Source organism: Eptatretus burgeri, chromosome 5, assembly GCF_056783735.1.
Source record: "Eptatretus burgeri isolate ZD-2024b chromosome 5, Ebu_testis_v1, whole genome shotgun sequence".
NCBI classification, from domain to species: domain Eukaryota; kingdom Metazoa; phylum Chordata; class Myxini; order Myxiniformes; family Myxinidae; genus Eptatretus; species Eptatretus burgeri.
The window spans coordinates 1,535,153-1,560,148 of NC_140965.1; the positions used below are offsets into that span (position 1 = coordinate 1,535,153).

The window sequence follows — 24,996 nt, forward strand, 5'->3', positions numbered from 1 at the left end:
CTCTCTCCTTCTCTCCTTCTCTTCTCTCTCCTTCTCTCCTTCTCTTCTCTCTCCTTCTCTCCTTCTCTTCTCTCTCCTTCTCTCCTTCTCTTCTCTCTCCTTCTCTCCTTCTCTTCTCTCTCCTTCTCTCCTTCTCTTCTCTCTCCTTCTCTCCTTCTCTTCTCTCTCCTTCTCTCCTTCTCTTCTCTCTCCTTCTCTCCTTCTCTTCTCTCTCTCCTTCTCTTCTCTCCACTTCTCTTTCTCTCTCCCCTTCTCTCCTTCTCTTCTCTCTCCTTCTCTCCTTCTCTTCTCTCTCCTTCTCTCCTTCTCTTCTCTCTCCTTCTCTCCCTTCTCTTCTCTTCTCCTTCTCTCCTTCTCTTCTCTCTCCTTCTCTCCTTCTCTTCTCTCTCCTTCTCTTCTCTCTCCTTCTCTCCTTCTCTTCTCTCTCCTTCTCTCCTTCTCTTCTCTCTCCTTCTCTCCTTCTCTCTCTCTCTCTTCTCTCTCCTTCTCTCCTTCTCTCTCTCTCTCTTCTCTCTCCTTCTCTCCTTCTCTCTCTCTCTCTTCTCTCTCCTTCTCTCCTTCTCTCTCTCTCTCTTCTCTCTCCTTCTCTCCTTCTCTCTCTCTCCTTTCTTCTCTCTCCTTCTCTCCTTCTCTCTCTTCTCCCTCTCTCTCCTTCTCTCCTTCTCTCTCTCCTTCTCTCTCTCCTTCTCTCTCTCTGTCTCTGTCTCTGTCTCTCTCTCTCTCTCTCTCTCTCTCTCTCTCTTTCTCTCTCTCTCTCTCTCTCTCTCTCTCTCTCTCTCTCTCTCTCTCTCTCTCTCTCTCTCTCTCTCTCTCTCTCTCTCTCTCTCTCTCTCTCCTTCTCTCTCTCTCTCTCTCTCTCTCTCTCTCTCTCTCTCTCTCTCTCTCTCTCTCTCTCTCTCTCCTTCTCTCTCTCTCTCTCTCTCCTTCTCTCCTCTCTCTCTCTTCTCTTCTCTCCTTCTCTCTCTCTTCTCTCTCCTTCTCTCCTTCTCTCTCCTTCTCTCTCTCTCCTTCTCCTTCTCTCTCTCTCCTTCTCTCTCTCTCTCTCTCTCTCTCTCTCTCTCTCTCTCTCTCTCTCTCTCTCTCTCTCTCTCTCTCTCTCTCTCTCTCTCTCTCTCTCTCTCTCTCTCTCTCTCTCTCTCTCTCTCTCTCTCTCTCTCTCTCTCTCTCTCTCTCTCTCTCTCTCTCTCTCTCTCTCTCTCTCTCTCCTTCTCTCTCTCTCTCTCCTTCTCTCTCTCTCCTTCTCTCTCTCTCCTTCTCTCTCTCTCCTCTCTCTCTCTCCCTTCTCTCTCTCCTTCTCTCTCTCTCCTTCTCTCTCTCTCCTTCTCTCTCTCTCTCTCTCTCTCTCCTTCTCTCGCTCTCCTGCTCTCTCTCTCTCTCCTTCTCTCGCTCTCCTGCTCTCTCTCTCTCTCTCCTTCTCTCGCTCTCTCCTTCTCTCGCTCTCCTACTCTCTCTCTCTCCCCTTCTCTCGCTCTCCTTCTCTCTCTCCTTCTCTCCTTCTCTCACTCTCCTTCTCTCTCTCACTCTCCTTCTCTGTCTCTCACTCTCCTTCTCTCTCTCTCTCTCCCCTTCTCTCTCTCTCCTTCTCTCTCTCCTTCTCTCTCTCTCCTTCTCTCTCTCTCCTTCTCTCTCTCTCCTTCTCTCTCTCTCCTTCTCTCTCTCTCCTTCTCTCTCTCTCCTTCTCTCTCTCTCCCTTCTCTCCTTCTCTCTCTCTCTCTTCTCTCTCCCTTCTCTCCTTCTCTCTCTCTCTCTTCTCTCTCCTTCTCTCCTTCTCTCTCCTTCTCTCTCTCTCCTTCTCTCTCTCTCTCCTTCTCTCTCTCTCTCTCTCTCTCTCTCTCTCTCTCTCTCTCTCTCTCTCTCTCTCTCTCTCTCTCTCTCTCTCTCTCTCTCTCTCCTTCTCTCTCTCTCTCTCTCTCTCTCTCTCTCTCTCTCTCTCTCTCTCTCTCCTTTCTCTCTCTCTCTCTCTCTCTCTCTCCTTCTCTCTCTCTCTCTCTCCTTCTCTCCTTCTCTCCTTCTCTCCTTCTCTCCTTCTCTCCTTCTCTCCTTCTCTCCTTCTCTCCTTCTCTCCTTCTCTCTCTCCTTCTCTCTCTCCTTCTCTCTGTGTGTGTCTCTCTCTTCCTGCAGTTTTTTGTCCTGATTCTGCTGCTCTTCTCGCTTGAGCTTGTGATCACAGTAATAGCATTTGTCTACCGGGAAAAGGTAAGAATTTCTTGCTGTATATGTGACTCAGTTATTGTCTCTTTAAAATATGCATTTGGAACTGTGTTTGATTACGAATTCGTTTTGGTGGTTGCATCATTCCGACGGCACAGCTTGGCTGTTGACAAATTGTCTTCATTAATTTGTGCAAGAAATTTGTTTTGGGGCAGAGCGCACAATGGTCTACTCTTTTCAAGAGGAACTGTTGTATTTTTCACATCCACAAGTGGATGTGAACAGACAGGACAGTCCGCTCAACACACCCTCTAGTCTGGGATTCAGGGCTGGGAAATACACTTTTGATGTGACACCCCTGCTATACAATTTTTGACACTTGGACCATATCAGTGGGTGTGTTGGCCACCTGAAAAGTCTTATTGGACGCCTCAACTCCATTGTGCAACTTCTGTGGGCAGGTTTTTTTTTGATAAAAGGCCATGACTGAAAAAAACAAAAATTTGGGGGGTAAGGGAAACTAAATTGACCATTTCTCCACAATGGAACACCCAATGACTACAAATTACCACTCATTATCTTTGTCTACATGTATGCTACAGGTTATTATCAAGTAGATTTCAATTGGGTGACCTTTATGGTCACCAGAGGTCAAAAGGTCAGAAAAATCGGGTCACGCCCAAAATCTGGCACTTTTATCAAAGAAATACTGTATAGATTCCCTTCCTATATGATTTTATCTTAAAATACCACTTGGATCAACTCCTTAGATCCCTCTGATGTTTTTGGAGAAGAAATATTTCAAATGGATCACAATAAAGTGCACCATGACCAGCAAATTGATTGTCACAAATCTGAAAATCACTAAAAAAAATTAGTGGATTTTCATTACTTTTGTTATGTATGTTATGTAAAAGTACAGTACTAATAATGTCCATTATAATTTTATCATTTATTGAAAAAATGATTTAAATGGTCAATTTGCTATACATGTATAAAGATGAGAAAAGACTGAAAAATGTCACAAGGCACTGCAGTGTCATGTGTGAGAGACAAAAATGATGAAAACTATTCTGGGATGTTGCATTCTGCTGATCAACTCCCTATAAGTCGATACTCCTTGGACAGCTAGTGATATAGGGAGTAACACGCCATAAATGGATTGCAAGCTCAGAAACAGCATAAGCTGCCTTGTCAGGGCTCTTATACACATGTCACTACAATAACGTTTGCTTTCAAATGCACTGTCAGTAGCCAAACAGTTATCTGACAACTACTCGTTTGTCAAAGATACAAAGAGTCATGCCACCTTAAAGCATGAAAGAAATGACAGTTCACTTTTGCCGCATTTAAAAAGGCAATTCACTACGTCTATTAGAATTAATTACCTTAGTGGCGCCGCCAGCTACAAGTTACTGTTGTCTAGTCATCATCTTCACTGTCCTCGGCCAGCCGACCACATTTGGCTCGGTCACCATTACAGCTGCATGCAATGATACATGCTGGTCCAGCCTTAGCACATGGGCAGTTCTTTAAACAGGCTTTCTTGCACTTACAGAAAGCAAGTTTGGCTGAGGCTGGTTTACTATCCTTGCGCTTCATGACAGGAGTTAATGTGCCATTATTATCAAAATGTCTGCCGTATTCCACCAGTGGTAGAAGGGTTGGGTTGCATAGATTTGCTTGCTTGTACAGATTGATTTGATAAAGTCTTCTGAGAACATGATAGTGAAATGCATCCTCAGTAGGAGGCAGAGAACGAATATCTCATTTGCTGGAAGCAAATAAATGGGCACGCAACTGATCGAGAGATGAATAGCCAGGTCTACCGTACAACTGACAAAAGTAATCTCGAGCTTTGTCGAACACTTTGATGTCCACACAAGAATCTGTATGCGAGAAATCAGTCAGTTGTGGCATTGTTCCAACATGTTGTAGTGCCACGTTGGCCGCTCTCTTCTTCCCTCGTCTGAAAGGATAGCTGACGGAATCACATCCTGATACAACATAGGAAACAAGTAATGTGGCAGTAAGTTCTAAGGGGTCCTTGTCCACGACCTCTGCTAACTCACTGACCAAGTCATGAATTGGTAGAAAAAGGTTGTTCTTTTCCACCCACAACTCCTTGACATTTTGGAGCCGTGGTAAATGATACATTGCAAGTAATATGATATCAGTATCAGTAGCATGAATGATGAATATCCTGCTATCGTGACAGCTGGCTCCATGCGCAAATATTCTGGTGTCTGCCTCTTCATAGGTGTTGCAGCACAATCCTCCAACAGTGTCACACCGCTGTTGGTCACATGAATTCCCTCACTATCAACACCAATTATAAGACTGAAACCATCTGGGAGGGACGACTTTGACCAGCAGGATGAGATGTAGGAGAGCAGGTTTGCTTTGTTCCTTGGATTCGAAACAAACGTATTCCATACTGGTATTTTCATGTTATCATTTGGAACGAACTCTGGTGCGCTGGCTCCCGTTTCACGTCTCAAGCGTCCATCACCCTTCAAGCTCATTTCACCAAAGTCGTATCTATCACCGACAAAGTGCACCTCGGAACAGTTCATCGGTTTCATCTTCAAAATCTTGTTTTTGTATCTTTCCTGAAGTTGGCTGAAAACGCTAGCCCCAAGGGTTTGGTAGCGTTGAACGAATGCCATTGCATCTATGACATACACTGGTTTTAAAACAGAGGGAGGCACTTATTTGGGTGGCTCACATGAATCACTGACTTTGCTTTGGAGGGTGTCTAGGAAGTCAGCTTTGTTTCCTTTACGCATTGTGTATCCAGCTATGTGTGGTTCAAACAGGCATGGAGGGTAGTCACACCATTCGTAGCTGAAGGCCTCTATTTTTACCTTCATTAGTCAGCTCCTGAGTAAAGCAGAGGGCTCTGGTAACTGTACCTTCCTCAGATACCAATTGTTTCACTGGGTCTTCCTTTTTTCCCCTTTGCTTCTGTTGTGCAGCAAACATCAATATCTTTGGGGTAATTATCTTTTCAGCATCAGTGTAACCTGCATATGCAATTGCCTCTAATCCAAGTCTTTTGGAATCAACAACTTCCGTCGACGCGAGTATTTCTCCCGTTGCAATGTTGACCAACTTATCAGCTGCAATGGTCAGAGCAAATGGATTTCTCATACTTTCTGTCACAGAGTCTCTGATTTTAAGAACCTTTGCCATGTCATCTTTATTCACTTTTTTGTGGTGGTCTGAGTCAGGAGACTGCATATGCACCATCTGCTTTACACTCTCAGAGACCGCTGTCATGAAGGGCAGTGTTTTTACATACTTCTGCCATGCTGATTCTGATTGGGTTATTCCCTTAAATCGGCTTGTTTTCCCTTCTTTGTTGTACGTTTGCTCCAAAGCGAGGTCTGTCCATACACCATTGAATGCACCTTCCGTCCATTGGACTGCAAAGTTTCCCGCCTCAAATTATTTGTGAACATCTGGTGCTGAGTTGGAAAGGCTGTTCATTTCACTCAAATATATTGGAAGATAGGGCATGTACTTGCTGTGTCCAGATGAAACAGTGTATGGTAACATGTTTTTTGCCTCCAGGAGGTGTTGGTTCCAAAGGCCAGCTCTCTCAGCATTCACATAACACTTAAGAATGAGTACCATTTCTATGCCATTCCCCACAACTGTGCTGTCTTTGCCAAATAATTCTCAGATTCCTCCCAGACAGTATCTAAGGATTTCAGATGATTAAGCACATCACCAACATGTTGCACGACACTGTCTTTGTCCTGTTTTTCATAATCCACTCGAATTCTTTCTAACAGCGATGACAGTTGAAAGTGGTTCAACATGATCTGTGTACTCTTTCTGGAACAGCCATCGCTCGAATGCTTCCCACTTAAGCTGAAGAAAGCCTCACTTAGCAATGAATGGTGACAAACCATTTTATAGTAGTCCTTTCCTGCCATCACCTTATTTGCTGTTCCCCGACCACATATATCACGAGCAACTAGTACCTCTTCAATGCCGCTTTCTTTCATCAAAAACCCAATAGACCCAAGAAAGTTCTGTGCAACATGGAAGCCACCAAGTCACACTATGACATTTTTATATCGCACTGGATCCTTTCTGACCTTTTGACCTCTGGTGACCTTGAAGGTCACCCAATTGAAATCCACTTGATACTAACCTGAAGCATACATCTAGACAAAGATAATGAGTGGTAATTTGTTGTCATATGGTGTTCCATTGTGGAGGAATGGTCAATTTAGTTTCCCCTACCCCCCCAAATTTTATTTTTTTCGGTCATGGCCTTTTATCAAAAAAAACCTGCGCACAGAAATTGCGCAATAGAGTTGAGATGTCCAATAATACTTTTTCAGGTGGCCAACACACCCACTGACATGGTCCAAGTATCAAAAATTGTATAGCAGGGGTGTCACATCAAAATCACTTTTTTGCACATTTTCACATGGTGGCTCCCAGACTACTCCAAAGGACGGTATATCCTGTGCATCAATATCTTGACTGAGATTCACCAAGGAGACAGTTTATAGTTTGTTCAGGAATCGAATATAGACGAGGCAGATCAAAGGCAAGTGTTCTATATCTCTGACCAGTATTCTCACTCACACTCCCCTACTTTCTGATGGGATTGTTTTTATATTGCTTGTGTACCTAACCTTGAACTGCAGTTAAAATGCAGAATTTAAAAAATTTATTTCTGTCAATACCACTATCAAGTGTTAAATATCAGAAACTATAGAGTTCATAAAACACTACACAAAGGAAACACTGCACTTAAAACACTGGAACTCCTCCACAGAAACCTGTTGTCTCTTATACACGATTCCATCAAATCTCATCTTCAATTATCCTACCCTTCTTCCTGCCCATGGGACATTGAATGCTGTGATAAGGCAGTTGCGATAATACAATTTGCTTTCTCTTCCTGGAAAGCAAATCTCACAAACAGCAATCTCAGATCGTTATACAAAGTCCACAAGTGTGTGTGTGTGTGTGTGTGTGTGTGTGTGTGTGTGTGTGTGTGTGTGTGTGTGTGTGTGTGTGTGTGTGTGTGTGTGTGTGTGTGTGTGTGTGTGTGTGTGTGTGTGTGTGTGTGTGTGTGTGTGTGTGTGTACACACTCTCAGGAGAACCAGAAAACATCTGTCCTGCAACCTCAAGATTGAACTTTCAAAACTTGTCTCCCTCCTCGAAAACTTGGTTGCATATTGTTAAGTCTTTCTCCGGAATATTCTCCCCTCGATCCCTTCCCTCACTTAAAATGACACCACATCCAACTCCACTCATGAGAAGGCCGAATGCCTCAGAGAGAGGGATAGGGGTGTGAGAGAGAGAGGGGGGGATAGGGGTGGGAGAGCGGTTGGAGAGAGAGAGAGGGGGGATAGGGGTGGGAGAGCGGTTGGAGAGAGAGAGAGAGAGAGAGAGAGAGAGAGAGAGAGAGAGAGAGAGAGAGAGAGAGAGAGAGAGAGAGAGAGAGAGAGAGAGAGAGAGAGAGAGAGAGAGAGAGAGAGAGTGGGAGAGGGTGAGGTGGGAGAGGGTGAGGGGTGGGAGAGGGTGAGGGTGGGAGGGAGAGAGAGAGGGGGAGAGGAGTGGGAGAGGAGTGGGAGAGGGAGAGAGGTGGGAGAGAGTGATAGGGGTGGGACGGAGAGAGAGAGAGAGAGAGAGAGAGAGAGAGAGAGAGAGAGAGAGAGAGAGAGAGAGAGAGAGAGAGAGAGAGAGAGGAAGGCATGGCAGCATGAGGTGAGGGGAAGGCTGCGTGAGAGGCAGGGAAGGCAGCACTAGGGGAGGAGAAGGCAGCAGGAGGGGGTGGCAAGAAGCAGCGTAAGGGGGGGATGCAGCAGGAGGTGTGGGGAGGTGGTGTGAGGAGGGAAGGCAGTGCGATGGAAAGGGGAGGGAATGTTAAGGCAGTGTGGGGGAGGGAATGGGGAAGACGGCTTTCGCTGAGGGAATGAGGAAGGCAGCACGAGGTGAGGTTGAGGCAGCACGAGGTGAGGTTGAGGAAGCGCAAGGGAAGCGGGAGGCAGCACCAGGTGAGGGGATGCAGCACCGGGTCAGTGGGAGGCAGTGCGAGGGGAGGGGGGCAGCCCGAGGTGAGGGGAGGCAGTGCCAGGTGAGGGGAGGCAGCATGAGTGGAGGGGAGGCAGTACGATAAGAGGGGAAGGCAGTGTGAGGGGAGGGGAGTGGACGGCAGCATGAGGGGAGGGAAGGGGAATGCAGCATGAGGGAAGGGGAAGGCAGTGCCAGGTGAGGAGAGGCAGCATGAGTGGAGGGGGAGGCAGCACGAGGGGAGGGGAAAGCAGTGTGAGGGGAGGGGAAGGCAGCATGAGGGGAGGGGAGGGGCAGGCAGCATGAGGGGAAGCAAAGGTAGTGTAAGGGGATTGTCGGCAATGTACTCGAGGACATTACCGGAGAGATAAAATGTGCCAAAACAGCGTTTTCATTTTGACTGCCATCTTCCATCTAAAACCGGCAGGAGCATTTAAATTTAAATCCCATGCTATACACCTGGCAATGGCCTGCCTACTTGCATTCCTCCAACTTGCTCGCATGCATGTACGCACAAACCCCTCTACTTCAAACCTTCATGTGTACTGTCGACGTACCTCTTCATTTTCAACCTCTGCCAACTATTAATGCATTGTAGTAACTCTTAGTATATTTATGTAAATATTTTGTCGTGAAAGCAAATTACTCAAAATGGGAAAAAGTAAACTGCGTACGTAATTTCCGAAAAAATGGGCCTTTTTCAACTTTATCGTTATGGGTTGTAAAAGCAGGTTGGAGAGCACGGCGTTGTGCCAAATGAAGTTCCACTTTCTGCACATTCCTTAATCTTTTCTTCATGAAATATAATCATCCGATCAGTGGATAAGTTAAGCTTCATGTTAATATTTATTCCGTTTTTGTTTTTTTGAAGCAATTAGGCAAAGATTTGTATTTCCATCAGTGAAACGATGGGTCTTACTTCTCGTGGTGTTGAAATGAACAACCAAGCATTTTGATGAGCACTCGACAAGTGGCTTAAGCACTCAATCAAGCACTCCAACGGAACACCTGGCTTGGCAAGCGATTACCGATTGCCGGCGGTCATTTAAACCCTTGTACCCAGAAACACCCAAGCAATGTCCAAATTACAAAAAAGAACACTTTTTTTTTTTAGGAGTCCCAACCGGATGCAACCGGAGACAAACACTGCCCGGACGTGTCCAGACACAACCTACTTTCTGGACATAAACACCACCCAGACACGTCCGGAGACAAACTCCGGTCCAGACATAAACACCGCCCAGATACGTTCGGAGACAAACCCTACCCGGACACGTCCTGAGCCACACTGTCTGGAGACAAATACTGCTCAGACATGTCCAGAGACAAATTCCCATCTGGACACATCTGGAGATAAATACCATCCAGGCAAGTCTGGAGTTGAACCCTGCCCGGACATAACCACCGTCCAGACACATATGGAGATACGCATCCAGAGACAAACTCCCATCCAGACATAAGCACCACCCGGATACGTTCGGAGACAAACACTGCCCGGATGCATCTGGAGCCAAGCTGTCCGGAGACAAACATCGCCCAGACATGTCCACAGATAAACACCACCCAGACACGTCCAAAAACATACTCTCGTCAGGATGTAAAGACTACCCGGACACATCCGCAGACAAACTCTTGTCCAGACATAAACACTGCCCAGACACATCCGCAGGTAAACTCCCGTCCAGACATATATATATATATATATATATATATATATATATATATATATATATATATATATATATATATATATATATATATATATATATATATATACACAGCCCAGAGACTTCAGAGACAAACACCACCTGGTCACATCTGGAGCCAAGCTGTCTGGAGACAAACACCACTCGTACATGTCTGGAAAGAAATTCCCATCCAGACATGAAACACCACCTGGACACAATCTTCCATCCAGACATAAACACTGCCCAGACACATCCAGAGACAAACTCCCATCCGAACACGTCCGAAGACAAAATCCCATCCGGACATGTCCGGAGACAAAATCCCATCCAGACACTTCCGGAGATAAACTCCCATCCGGACACTTCCGGAGATAAACTCCCATCCAGACGCATCCGGAGATGAATACCATCCAGACACGTATAGAGACTAGAGTACCTATATACCTAGACTATAGTACCTATAGATAGAGAGTAGCGACATAGGGGGACCAGAATTTGATGGTCACGTGACACATGGGCACCATTTTGTTTCACACTCTAGCGCCAAGCTACGCATCGAATCCAGATCTTCACCGAGTGAGCTCGGAGAGACCGAGTTTGAAACTGAGTGAAACTTTATTAGTCAAAATGACGGGTTGTTGCGCCTTTGGGTGCAGCAACAAATCTGAGAAGGGGTACAGGATGTATAGGTTTCGTTTTCAATTTCTGCATTTAAGCTTTTAGCCGTCGACAGTGCCTTTAGGCATGGCTCCCGGTATTGGAAGCATGTCATCATGTGACCCATATAAACTTTCAAGGACATCTAAGCTTTTAGAAGTTGTTATCTATGGAAAGAAGAGAAAATTCGTTGTTTTGATAAGTAATTTGATGAACAATTTTGGTATTTGTCTATTTCTTATGTTGATTAAAAACCAGTCAAGTTTTAGACTAAAAAAAAGGGCAAAATAATGTACACATATGGACATTGACATGTATGGTATATAAGTCTTACTGTATATGCGTTGAATGTGTTACCATGGTAAAGATTATTGTAATAAGAATTATATCAATCATAGCAGCAATTGATATTATTATTGATTTATTTGATTTATAGCCTGTATGATTAAATTGGAACAAAAAATTACCTATAGAACCACTGCCCCCACGCCTGCCCCAAAAATGAAATGCTTTAAATTTGGGGGCCCTCTTTATGCATGCCGTTGATCTTATTTATTATCATAACCCCAGTAAGGATCAATGGTAGTCTGGGATGTTGGCATCTAGAAAGCTAACAATATGGGCAATCATTATTTAGCAACCCAATTAATTTACATATTTATCACTTAATTGCACATTCTTATGAAAATACACAATTTGTAATGAATTGTCTGTTTATTTGGTTACCATGGCAACACATTAGATGGGGTTTCATAAAAAAAAAAATCTAGCCTACAATCTCTGACCTTCATACTTTCATTTGGTGTATTTCCATTTTTGTTCAGAATCATCAATCATGTAGTATTGTCTTGAAAACTTGCTGTCAAGTTGTTAATATTTCACCAAAATTAATTTTGCTGTAAACACTAATATATAACTAATCATGATATTACGTATTTATACACTTGAATTTGAAAATGCCTGCAGTGTATGAACAATACAGGTAACTCTGCATGCATGCAAGTCAGCCTTATTAAGTCGAATAATCGCACAAGTTTAAACAAATTTTGAAACCGTATTATGCAAGACGTGTTATTTACCTTCTGTGAGGCAGATTTGTTCTACGTCGAACAGATTTCTGTGGTCCCAAGAGATTCAAGTTAAGCAGAGTTACCTGTACTTATAATTTGTAGCATTTCTTTATCGTTCATCATCTTGCAAATTGATGGAACACTGTTGACAGAAATAAAATAGCAAGTCAAACCTACTGCGATTTTTCATGGACTGTTTCTTCACAAGATTGTACCAGTTGAATACTTAACATAAGCATTTTGACATGAACGTGCTTCATAGATTCATCCAATAATTGCATAGCAGGACTGTGCAATTAACTATTCTTTGCCCATAAAAAAGGGTCATTTCAATTGTTAAGATATTTTTGAAATCTGATACAATCATTTTGGCATAGTCACTTTTTGGTGTGTTTGAGAGCGTGTTGGGTGGTAACTATGATGATAAATTACATGTAGGTATCGGTGTTTGTTGTTTTTGTTTGTTATGGGTGAGATGATAATGTGGTGAGATGAAAAAAGTAAAGATGGGTGAGGTGGGGAGGAATGGGTAGGGGCAGGTATGGATCAAATTGAGGCCCCAACTTAGGCCTATGGACTCGAGATTTTTATTTGGCTCGACTTCATGTCATAAGCCTACACAGGCCGAGTTTCTCCCAAATGTCTCGTTCTCTGGCAAACTTACTCTGAGTTTCCCGTGTAATGAGTACATGCATTTTAACATTTTATCACTTTCAACCCCATTGATTCTATAATCAAGATCTTTGGCCGAGTAAAACATGAGAATAAATATATATATGTCCAGTGATGTATCCCACCCTCCTGATGTATTGCTTCATTCATGCATGCTGCTACGGTGGTAGCGCACGCACCGCGCGTTATCCAGAGTGAAACAAAATGGCGCCTATAGCTGAGTTGTCGCTACTCTCTATATATAGGTACTCTAATAGAGACAAACCCACCCAGACATAACCACAGTCCAAACGCATTTGGAGAGAAACCACCATCTAGAGATAATGACCGTCAGGACACGTCCAGCGGTGCGCTCTTAATTAGTTTAGGGAGTAAAAATAAGTTCCCCTGTACGTGATTACCCTCTGAATTTTCCCAATGTTTTTATCTTCCAATTGTGGCCGCAAGCTTGGGACTGAGTCCCTGAAACAACAACAACACCAACAACAACAATAGGAGAAGCCCCGCCTTCCCAGGTTTGGAGGCAAGGAGGTCACACCCCGGAGACGGAGGATAAAGGATGAGAGAGGAGATTACTACTGCAGGGAGTGTGCGATGCTTGGCGGAAAGGCGTGGAGTGTGTGCTTAGCGACGGTGCACGCTTGGGGGGAATTGAACGGATTGGTGCACGTCAATAGCTGATCGAGGAGGCGCTGTCAGGATTTATGCATTTGAAGTTTGGAAGGCTGCAATAGGCGAGGCGCGATCCTTCTTGCGCGTCCTGTTGGATGGTGGAGGCGCTTTCCTCCCGGTCTTGGCGGGAGACGGTGCCATTTTGTTTGGTGGGTGCACACGCCGGCCGAAGCTTCCCAGCACCAAATCGACGAAGCCCAGGCTGAGTACTAGTGCTTTGGAAGGGGGGGGGGTGGTTATTTTTGTTGTTGCCCTTTGTCTGTGTTTGCGTCCTGTGTGTGTGAGACCTTGATCTTCGGAGTTGTTTATAGAGTTTGTACATTATTGTCCTTGTAATTTTCATTGTTGTCCTTATATAAGTATTTGTGTTTTATTAAAGAATCCATGTCAATGAGCGTGTCTACCTCCAAGGAATAAGGACCGCTCGACCGTCCCAGGAGGTTGGTCGGTGTTGGCCACCTGGCTAGCACGAATTGAGCTAGTGGGAATTGAACCCCAGCACCCCTACAACAACTGCTGACAGGAGCGGGGTTCGAGTCTGGCCACCTTCACGACAGTGTTGATACTTGAACAGATTGGGCAAGAGATTGGCAGATGTAGTTTAACCTGAACAAGTGAAGGTGTTGGGGATGGGAAAGAACAATGAAAATAGAGATTAAAGGATGTAAGGGGTAATTTTGGAGTGTGTCACACAGGAGAAGGATCTGGGGGTGGTCATAGATACGGGAGGTAATCAGGCAGCATGGTGCCAGGCAGCTACAGGTAAAACAAATGGGGTTTTAAGTTTTATTCGGAGGGGGATCAATTATAAATCAAAAGAGGTGGTGTTAGCATTGTACCACAGAGAGGGTTTAGTGTAGGGTTACTAGATTGATTCCGGGCCGAGCTAGACTCAGCTCTGAGGAGCGGTTGAAGGAGACAGGGCTTCATACGTTAGAAAGGAGGTGGTTACGAGGAGATATGATAGAGATATGAAAGGTAATGAAAGGTAGAGATAAAATAAGTGAAGATGAATTATTCCACAGAGTAGACAGTGATAGGACCAGGGGCCATAGCCTAAGTAAAGAAGAGAGTTAAGACTAGTAAGGCAGTGGACTTTCACTCAGAGTAGTTAATGCATGGAATGGCCTCCCTAGAAAGATGGTGGCAGAAAGAGTTGATAAGTTCAAATTAGAATTGGATAGGTAGTTGGATCGAAAGATTGTGTCCAGACGGTGTTTATGTCTGGATGGGAGAATTGGATAGGTAGTTGGATGTTTTTGTGGAGTTCTGTTGGATCATCCTGATGTGGAATGTGATGCACCAAAACGATCATCATTACCGACTGCGTTGATTCGGCTAATTAACAACAAAAAAATCCGGAAGAATTTGCATGATTTAAACGCATGCTATTTTAAGGTATATATATATATATATATATATATATATATATATATATATATATATATATATATATATATATATATATATATATATATATATATATATATATATATATATATATATATATATATATATATATATATATATATATATATATATATGTCACAGCTGAATATGTCCTTCCACCATGGCATTGCATTCTTGGCCCAAGCACATCTGGGCTTGGTGAAAGGCAAGCTAATGCTCAAGTAGTACAGCAGGTGGGTATGCAACAAGGCTGTGAAGACCGATGAACCATTTGGTACACTTTTGAGTAAAGCATTTGACAGGTTCTAAGTTGTAGTAAACCCTGTCAAAGATTATTTAAGTGGAATATTGTAACTTTCGGAAATTTCTGTTTATGAAATGCTCACAAAGTGGATGTAAATAATAATTCAAAAGGTAAGTGAAGGCCATCGAGATACTGTCCTGGTTTTATAGCATAAATGGCATTTTCCTGTATCTTAGTTTCTTTTTAAATATTTCATCAGACACAGGTGGGTTAAACTTGACGTCAAAGTTTGTCTTTAACAGGTAAATATGGAGAATGCTGCACAGCAATTGCATATGCGATACAAGGGTGATAATGCAACCGACATCCTGTCCAGTTTCTGGAATACTGCAATGGTTGTGGTGAGCAATGACAACGACAAGAAATCACCTTGATATCTCCTTTTAATTCTCTGCATGGCATTGATCAGGACCTGTCCTCTCTCTTTCTCTTTCTCTTTCTCTTTCTCTTTCTCTTTCTCTTTCTCTTTCTCTTTCTCTTTCTCTTTCTCTTTCTCTCATACCTTAGCTGGATTGCTGTGGTGTGCAAGGACCGCAAGATTTTGGGCCTGGATCACTCTTCAGTGAGCAATTTCCTGGTCAAGCAGTTCCAGTGGCATGTTGCAGAAAACATGGACTTAATGCCAATGCAGTTACATCACAGCATCAGCAGTGTATTCATGGATTGGTTGATTTGGTAAACAGACAGGTGGGTGTCCACCATATAATTTTAGAGATCATGTTTGTGGGACATTTTATCTTCAGTGAATCTCTCCTTTCTTTGGTTTGTTTTGCTCTTACAATTCTTCCATCGCAAAAAATTGAGAAGGGTTTGGAATTTATTTTTGTGTCATTATATACCGGTGGAAAGTGCTACTGAGAAAGCTGAATTTTTATTTTTACTCTTTACATAGTTAAAGCTCGTGGAAGAGTGGCAACAAAGAACTCTTGTTTTTTTGGGGATTTTTTTGTATACATCGTCGAAGCGCGTATGAGAGCTAACACAAAACGCACAGCAAGGGGGGCATGAGGCAAGAGGGGTGGGAGAGGGAAGGACAAAACAGTGGGGAACAGACATCAGGAGATCTATGAAAGGGAGAGGAATAGGGCAGGGAACACGGGGAATAGAAGATGGACATTACAGGGACTTTCAGGAAGGAAAGCAGGGAATTTAAAGGAGGTGGGTTTGCAGTGGAATAACGGTGGTAGAAAAGATTGAGGTTTTCGATGGGGGATGATAAAAGGTGGTGGTGAATAGCTGTTTTGAAGGCCTGGAGGGAAGAATGGGATTGAAGAGAGTGTGGGAGTTTATTTCAAAGGCGGGAAAAAAGAGGAATGAAAGGGTGAAGGTGAGTATGATTCGTGATTTTGATAGTTTTACTAGAAGGGGGTTGTTGGCAGACTTTGAGCACCCTGCGGAAGTATGGTGGGGACATGTCACAGACAGAATGGGGGGAGGGGTGTGTGAGGCCAGAGAGGACACAGTAGAAGACAAAGACCACCGACCTACCTGCAGTGAGAGAGTGAGAGGTCCAAAGACTCAGCCTCACCATGGGAGATAGCAATGATCATAAATGCCTTGGTTTACACAGCATGAAGCCGAGAAAGGTGAGAGTCGGAAACACCAGCCCAGAGGGGAAAGCAGTACTCCAACAGGCTGTGGCTGAAAGCTTTGTACATTGTCAGGAGCTCAGGTGTGCCAAGGAAGGACTTTGCACAACGGAGGATGCCCAGTCAGCGACTGGCTTTGGAGACCAGCTTTGAGATATGGCCTCCCCAGGAAAGGTCATGGCAGATATAGTGAGACCCAAAAGTTTGAAAGAAAGGACTTCTTCCAGAGGATTGTTGAGAAAGTGGATGGGGGGGGGGTTCTAAATGGTCCTTTCGGAGAGATCTATTGAGTGTGAGATTTGCCAGGATTGAAAGACATGTTCTACGTGTTGGACCAGTTTGTGGTCCCAAAGTTTGTGGACCAGTTTGTATACCCAGATCTGCAGAGAGTGAAGAAGCTGCTGCTTGCAGATTTGAGGGATGACAGATGGTACGGCAGAGGGTGGAGTCATCAGCAATTTTTTTTGAAGAGGATTTTCCCCAAAAAAATTTACAGAGGATTTTCGAGAGAATCTGAGAGATCATTGATGAAAACGAGAAAAAGCATTGGACTCAAAACATTGCCTTGAGGAGCTCCAGTTTGGACAGGAAGAGGGGATGAGAGAATTCCATTAAAGGATACGTGTTGACTGTGACAGGAAAGGAAGTCTTTGAGTCAAGAGTGGAGATTGCCTTGGAAACCATAGGAATTAGTTTGGTGAGCAGAGCAAAGTGCTATATCGTATCGAAAGCACGTGATATGTTTATGGAGATGGCTGTGATATCATTTCTGGCATTGAGGACCTCCATCCATTGTTGGAAAAGTAGGAGTAGAAAGTCCATGATATAGTGACCTCGTCTGCTACCAAATTGATGATCGGAAATCAAGCCATTGGAGAAGAGGAAGGATTTAATGTCAGAAGTGATTTTGGATTCAATGACCTTGCTGATGATTGTGAGAAGGCTGATTGGTCTGTAGTTGCAGGGATTTGTTTTTGCACCTTTTTTATGCAGGGCAGTAATGTTTGCTGATTTCCAAGTATATGGCAGATGACCTTGAGCAAATGAGAGGGTGAATAGGACAGAGAGGGTGAGCAAGAGCAGAGGAGCAGGTTTTTAGGACGCGTGGGCTGATGCTGTCTGGATACGTTGCAGAATCTGAGTCGAGGTTTGACAGCAAGCTCTCCACCTTGTCAGGAGAAAAGGACACGGAGTTCAGGAACAACTTTGTGTGACAGTATATGGTGGGTTCAGAAAGCGATGGGATTGGGACACAAGATTTGGAAGCAAACACAGGTCACATGGTTTGGCAGCTATATTGGGTTTAACCTAAAACCCGTAAAAATCTTCTTCACAATGGCAGGACAGGTCGAGGGGAAACTTCACACAAATGTTCCGCAAGCCTTGTGTGTACAAATTTGTTGAGGAATAATTGCTCGGTCACATGGTTTGGTAGCCATATTGGATTGAAGAAAAATATTAAATTATGTTTTCTCTGGAACCGCTTAATCAATCGATCGATGAGAAACTTCATAATTATGATCTAGTAGTGATGTGGAATACATGTTTTAAATTTCAACTTCATGGGACGTATGGTCTAGCAGCCAGAGTTATTTAATTTTTTGATCTGGGGTTTTTTTTAAGTTTTTTTTTATTATTTTTTATGGATCACTTGGCTGTTCCTGGATGGGTTTGAGGGTAGAGGAGTAGCAGCTGAAATGTGAATCCTTTCCAGGTTCCTCCTGATGACTTCATCTTTTCTTTTTGCTTGTTTGGGTTCCATCTGATTACTCCAATGCAGGACTGTTCCTGTTTGGTCTTCCATTTGATTTGAACTGAATTTATTTTAATCCCATTCTGAATTCAATGGAATAATAGAAACCATCATGGGTCAGGGTCACGGTCAGGGTCATGTGTCCAATCAAAGTGGGATGTCTTGGTTCCCGGTCATCACTGCCAGCAGTTATCAAGTGGAAATTCTAATTATATCTCATTAATTAGCGAACTTCCTCCCGTGTATATACCCCGTTTTCCCGCCCCATCCCTCTCCCTTCCACAGATCTCCTTCTGTCTCTGCTCCCCACTGTTTTGTCCTTCCCTCTCCCACCCCTCTTATCTCCTGTCCCCTTGTTGTGTGTTAGCACTCAGACGGGCCTCGACAGTGTATACAAAAAAAAAAAAACACCACCAGTACACAAACGTCATGCAAACACCACACAAAACAAATCATCATGAGGGTCTGCAATCTGGGATTGCTCTTTTTCTTGTTCTTATTGCCATTATCATACTATTATTAATAGGGGACATTGTTATAGGTATTTTGTTATAGGTTATCTCCTATTGTTATAGGTATTTTCATTATTTTTATTGTTTGTCGAATTTTTTTGCAATCGGTCGTGTCGGCACCATTGCTCCGATTCAAGTTGAAACTTCACACGAATGTCGGGGTTAATGGGAACTGGTACGTATTGTTTCCGAGTTTTGGTTTTGCAATCACCATGGCAACCAGCTTGGATTTAACTGAAAACGTCAAAAATCTTCTTCTCCAAAACCGCAAATGCTATCGATTCAAATCTTATCAGGTTACGATCGACTACCCATGGTGACATTTTTTTTTTACAAGGTGACGTCATTGGTGAAACAGTTTGCCAGCCACGTTGAAGTCAAAAAAAATTACCGATTAATACGAAACGTTTTTTTTGTGGTATCTACACCACTGTACAAACTTCAATACGAAATTTAGTTTCTATCAGACACATGGTATGGCAATTACAAATAAAACCAAATTGATGATGTCTTGGGTGACACCATGTTGGATTACTTTTCCATTTTGGTGTAACCTAAAATTAGGTTAACTGTAAATAGGTTAACTTAAATAGGTTAACTTAAGTAGGTTAACTGTAACCTATTTCTCCAGAACTGCTGCTCCGATTAAGTTGAACTTCCCATGAAATGTTGGGGCAAATGGGAACTGATGTCTTCTTTTTTTCCAAATCCTGATTTTGCAATCACCATGGCAACCGGCTTGGATTTAAACAAAAACTTAAGTCTTTTTCTACTTAAGTAGAAAAAGTTTTCTTTTTAAGTTTAAGTTCTTCTTTTTAAGTTCTTCTTTTTAAGTAAAAGAAAAAGTTTAAACTTAAGTTTTCTACTTTTTCTACTTTTTCTACTTCTACTACTTTTCTCTACACCATAGACAACTATGGTGCAAAAAAGTTTTTTTAAGATGAAGTCATCAGTTGTGTGGTTTTGCCGCCATGTTGGATTGAAGGTGAACACATATAAAAAAAATCATCTTCTTAAAAAGCGTTTTACTGATTAATCTGAAACTTGGCACACATGATCATCTTGACATGTGATATAACATGTGAAAATTGTGATGTCATAGGTCATGTTATTTGACCACCATGTTGGATTAAAGGTGAACCTCTAAAAATCTTCTTCAATAGCATTTAACTGATTGATGTGAAACTTGGCACATATGATTGACTACCCCTGGGGAATACATATGCTGTTAACGATGACATCATGTGTCACGTAGTTTGAAATTGCCTCGTATTGGACAAGGGATGCTTGGGCCACTGCATCACTGTTCGCAGTTTTAATTATTATTATTATTATTGTTGTAAATAATTTTACTATTAATTGATATATGCTTTATTGCAATGTTATCATTGTTTTTGTCATTTATTTTGGAATTAGAATGCAATGCTTTGGTGGAAGGACATATTGAGCTGCTTTATTTACCTTTACATGCTATGCAATTAAAACATGGGAATGCTTCTGGATTTTTTTTGAAGTTAATTAGCCAAATCGACTCATGTCACGATGATCATTTTGGTGCATCACATTCTACATCAGAACACTCGAGTAGAATGCCACAAAAAACACCACATACACTTATTGGTATACATTGAGGTCTGATAAATGATTGAAAAATTGAGCAGTTTGTATTTGCACTTGTGAAGTATAAATGAATGCAATTGGAATTGATTGCTTTTAATTGTAAACATGTAGCTTCAATGAGAAAACAAACTCTCACATGAATGTTCTGCTAAATGTAGAGGTTGTGCTCAGAGGTTTGTAAAAGCATGTTTTATTTTTGCAATCTTTGTGAAAACGAATATGAAAACACTCAAGGAGGTGGCTGTTTCGGTAATGCAATTATTGGTTTTGTGTTTTTGACCACAGTTTCATTCACATTAATTTGGCAATCGAGAAAAACTTTAATACAAGTTTAGGGCCAAGACTTGAAATTTTCAGCAATGACTTCAACTAGCATTTTGAGGAGAACCTTCTAATGCTAAAGTAAACGTCAACATATGGTTTTAGGACTTTAGTGGTTTGTTTGAGGTAATAACTTGAATACGTGCTTGATTAGGTGTTTGATATCATTGATGGCCTAACCCCATGTTTAATTGAGTTCAAGAAATACCTGCATCACATGTTCATTATCAATGTGATATTTTTGTTGCTGATCACATAACAGTCTCCACCATTTCTCCAACAGGGATGCTTCCATCATCTCGTGCAAACGATGCACCCTTACATCTTGATTGTTGGTGGGGTCTTCATAGGTTTACTGGTTCTGCAGGTAAATCAAATCATACTGTTTTTATTTCAATTCAACTTCTGCAAGGAGTTCACCCTCCCTTGGCAATTTGTTCAGGATAACCAGCAAACAATAGACCACTCTTTTTCTTTTAAAGATCCTATGAGATCTTTAGTATCCATGACAACTGCATAGCATACTGAACAGCCAGCTTTGCATCCCCAAATGAAAGACAATGTATTTCTTGAAGTCTGCACTCCTCACTGCCACCACACCAGAATGGCAGTTTTTAGTCTGATTTTCCAGATGTAAACCTGCACTCAACGGCTATAAACTTGAACTAAACAGCGAGCACACAAACAAGTGAATTGGCCTGAACTGAATTTTCACTATTTCTCCTGAACTAAACTTTCACTCCATTTTATTATATATATATATATATATATATATATATATATATATATATATATATATATATATATATATATATATATATATATATTTAGATTTGCGCACACTCCACAAATATATATATATATATATATATATATATATATATATATATATATATATAATATATACAGCTGATCACTCCACAATATATATATATATATATATATATATATATATATATATATATATATATATATATATTGTTGCGGGCCGGGTATCGGCGATGAGCACGACCGCTAGATGGAGCTGCAGAATCGACTTCACCGAACACCCGGAATTTAGATCGTACCTTTCGGAAAACTCCAACAAGTACGGGTCCCTTACCGGACCGTGAATCGTCAATTACACCACGTGGTACAGAGTTATTTGCCAATCTTCAAAATACCGAGAAATCCACGTGGATAGTCACCGAGTATTCACACCCTCGACAGCGCTCGTACGGAACGATCACCATCACCGAGATCCGTCGGTCCAAATGTCCCCTTACGGTGGCAACAATGGCCTTGCTAATTCTCCAACACGCACCATGTTAAACCAATAAAAGAAACACAAAAACGAACTGATACATTTAACACATGGCTTTATTTATAATGGGGCAGGGGGGGGCACGCAAGAAGCAGAGTTATCCGAATATAGAGATGCAAGACAATTTATCTACAAGCAAAGAGCACTTATACAATTCCTACTTACGAGACTGGTGCCACAAACACACACACATCCAAAAGAAACTGTGGCCACAGCCTTTATTGAGGCTTCCAGCTCGGAGGGAAAGGCAAGCTGAAGACCAGAGCCTGCCTCAGACCTGAGCAACTTCGTGTGGTTTGGGCGAGCCGATTCGAACCAGACACCAGCGAGCCGTGAGCGGCCTCCCGAGCTCCGCTCAGTGCTCGTGTCGGCAACCAAACCTCTCCTCTGTATCCTGAACCGTCGAGAACGCAGGAGGTTTCTCGGCCACTTCCTCAAGTCTTTGAGTTGAATGCCAAAGCGAGGGCTGATCACTCCACAGTTGCTCCACCTGCCTGTCAGAATGACCACAACCTTGCCGGCTCGATGGTCATCAACTATCTCACAAACTCTCTAGTTCACCGACTGAAACACGGCGCGCAACCCTTGTGGTTCTTGTGGGGGATGGTGGCTCTCAAGCTCTCGCTCTCCGATTGCGCCGCACCCTTATGCACCCTGTTTCGGGGGGGGGACGCCTCCGCCCTCCCCGCTCTCCCTCACTGGACGGTTTTGGCACGCAGAATCGCTCGTTGTCCTATCATTGGCCAAAACAAGCGGCAAGTCCGTCGATTGGCCCGGGGGCGTGGTGACGCCACGCGGGCCCCTTTCTCCCCGTCGTGGGATCTGATTGGCTGAGCGGCGGCCACCCCACCCGAAGCACACTGATTGATTGGTCGAGGGCCGGCACGAGGCTCCTCCTTGAACTCCGCCTACGTACGTGCCGACACGCACGCAGACAATGTCGTCGGTGTGAGGAAGCGAGGTGAAGGCGTTATGTTGTAGTTGATGGTGGTGTAAAAATAAAAGAAAACCCTAACTATCAAAAAAACTCGCAGTGCAAGTACATTTATTTACCCATTAAACGAGGGACGGGGACCCTAACTAAAAAACGCATACTTACCGATATAACTGTTCTCAAGGACCTGTATGTTGAGTGCTCAACGCTTCCAGATTCGCAACACGAATCATGTATATATATATATATATATATATATATATATATATATATATATATATATATATATATATATATATATATATATATATATATATATATATATATATATCTATCTTCTTCTTCTTCTTTTGGCTGCTCCCGTGAGGGGTTGCCACAGCGGATCATCCGTATGATCCGCATAGTGATTTGGCACATGTTTTACGCCGGATGCCCTTCCTGACGCAACCCTGGTCGCCTCTTACGACACAGGGATAAGGTACACCTATTTTAACCGGGGTATACACCGGCCCAGTATACTGGTACTCATTTCACCGACCTTGGAAGGATGACAGGCTGAGTCAACCCCCTGGTGTATTAATTCAGTGGCCCAACGGGGCTTGAACTCAGGACCTCTTGGATCCCAAGCCGCTGCCCTAACCACTGCGCCAACACCAGGCTCATATATATATATATATATATATATATATATATATATATATATATATATATATATATATATATATATATATATATATATATATATATATATATATATATATATATATGTATGTATGTATATGTATCTTCTTCTTCTTCTTTCGGCTGCTCCTGTTAGGGGTCGCCACAGCGGATCATCCGTATGATCCGCATAGTGATTTGGCACACGTTTTACGCCGGATGCCCTTCCTGACGCAACCCTGGTCGCCTCTTACGACACAAGGATATGGTACACCTATTTTAACCGGGGTATACACTGGGCCCAGTACACTGGTACTCACTTCGCTGACCTCGGAAGGATGACAGGCTGAGTCAACCCCCTGGTGTATTAATTCAGTGGCCCAACGGGGCTTGAACTCAGGACGTTTTGGATCCCAAGCCACTGCCCTAACCACTGCGCCAACACCAGGCTCATATATGTATATGTATATATATATATATATATATATATATATATATATATATATATATATATATATATATATATATATATATATATATATATATATATATATACATATATATCTCCATCCATTGGGACCATACTCTGTGCAGAGCACTGGTGCTGTCTAAGCAGTCTCCTTGACTAGTGGGCACAATCCTGGATGGGTCGCCACTCCGACACAGGATACCAGCAAGCTGGCACTCATTTTGCCGACCTCGGAAGGATGACAGGTAGTCAACCCCACCTGGTATTAATTCAACAGCCGAGTGGGATTTTAACTCAGGACCCTTGGATCTCAAGCCCACCACCCTGACCATAAAGCCAACACTAGGCTGTGCGTGCGTACGTGCACGCGCGCTTTTTGTTACGGGTACTGAGTGTATTATGATGGGGTTTAATCCCATATTGTCCTCGGAAGAGTCGGGCCTGGGGCCACAGCTCACAATTAACTTTGTGGTACGGTGGGTTGCTTTAGAAGCACGAACGCCACCCAGTTAACCACGAGTTCCAGTGTCCACTGTCTAATTATGCCGTTTAACTCGAGGTCACGTGGTTTCCTGAACGGGTAGCACTCCCTCTGCAAAGCACCAATCTTATCTTGATTACATCTTAATTAGGGCGGCCGAGCATTTTAGCCGTTGGTGCGTGCCGATTATTTCAGGTCAATTTGTGTGGTAATTACCTCCCAGTCTATCTCGGTTCAGACAATGCAGGATCAATGGAAGGTAAGGACAAGCACAGACAGGTTGGAACATCAACAAATAATTTATTAATAAGGAAAATCATAAATAAAAATCAATCAAAATAATCGTAAGCAAATACATAATCAATTAGGCACTGAGAGAAAAAGGGACAAAGGGTCGATGCTTATCTCTATGCCTTTCTTCACAATTAAACACAGACAAGGGTACGCAGCAGATCATTTGGGATGGGGGGGAGGGGGAGAGAGAAACTGTCTCACTTACCAAAGAGAAGTTGGCCGTCAAACAAAAACGTCCTGAAAAGAATGAGTGTATCTTGTCCGTTGCCAGCGCCCAGCCCCGCCATACACCCACTCGTGATTAGGCTTGAACGCTAATCGACGTCACCCCCAAGAATCGGGCATGCCAAGAGCAGGCTCCGAGCAGAACTAGCATCAACGGCCTGAACA

General features: G+C 43.0%; 1 protein-coding gene and 1 pseudogene across 4 annotated transcripts in view; one reads left to right on the forward strand and one right to left on the reverse strand.

Moving 5' to 3' along the window:
• Positions 1 to 24,996, forward strand: part of LOC147025693 (tetraspanin-18-like) — a 40,375-nt gene that overhangs the window by 12,078 nt on the left and 3,301 nt on the right. For all 4 annotated transcript variants that reach the window (XM_085880362.1, XM_085880363.1, XM_085880361.1 and 1 more), the window contains 4 exons: positions 2,122 to 2,196; positions 14,913 to 15,011; positions 15,178 to 15,357; positions 20,749 to 20,832. In XM_085880362.1, the coding sequence (XP_085736488.1) occupies positions 2,122 to 2,196; positions 14,913 to 15,011; positions 15,178 to 15,357; positions 20,749 to 20,832 (438 nt within the window). The remainder of the gene's footprint in view (positions 1 to 2,121; positions 2,197 to 14,912; positions 15,012 to 15,177; positions 15,358 to 20,748; positions 20,833 to 24,996) is intronic.
• On the reverse strand, positions 3,574 to 4,308 carry LOC147025694 (uncharacterized; annotated as a pseudogene).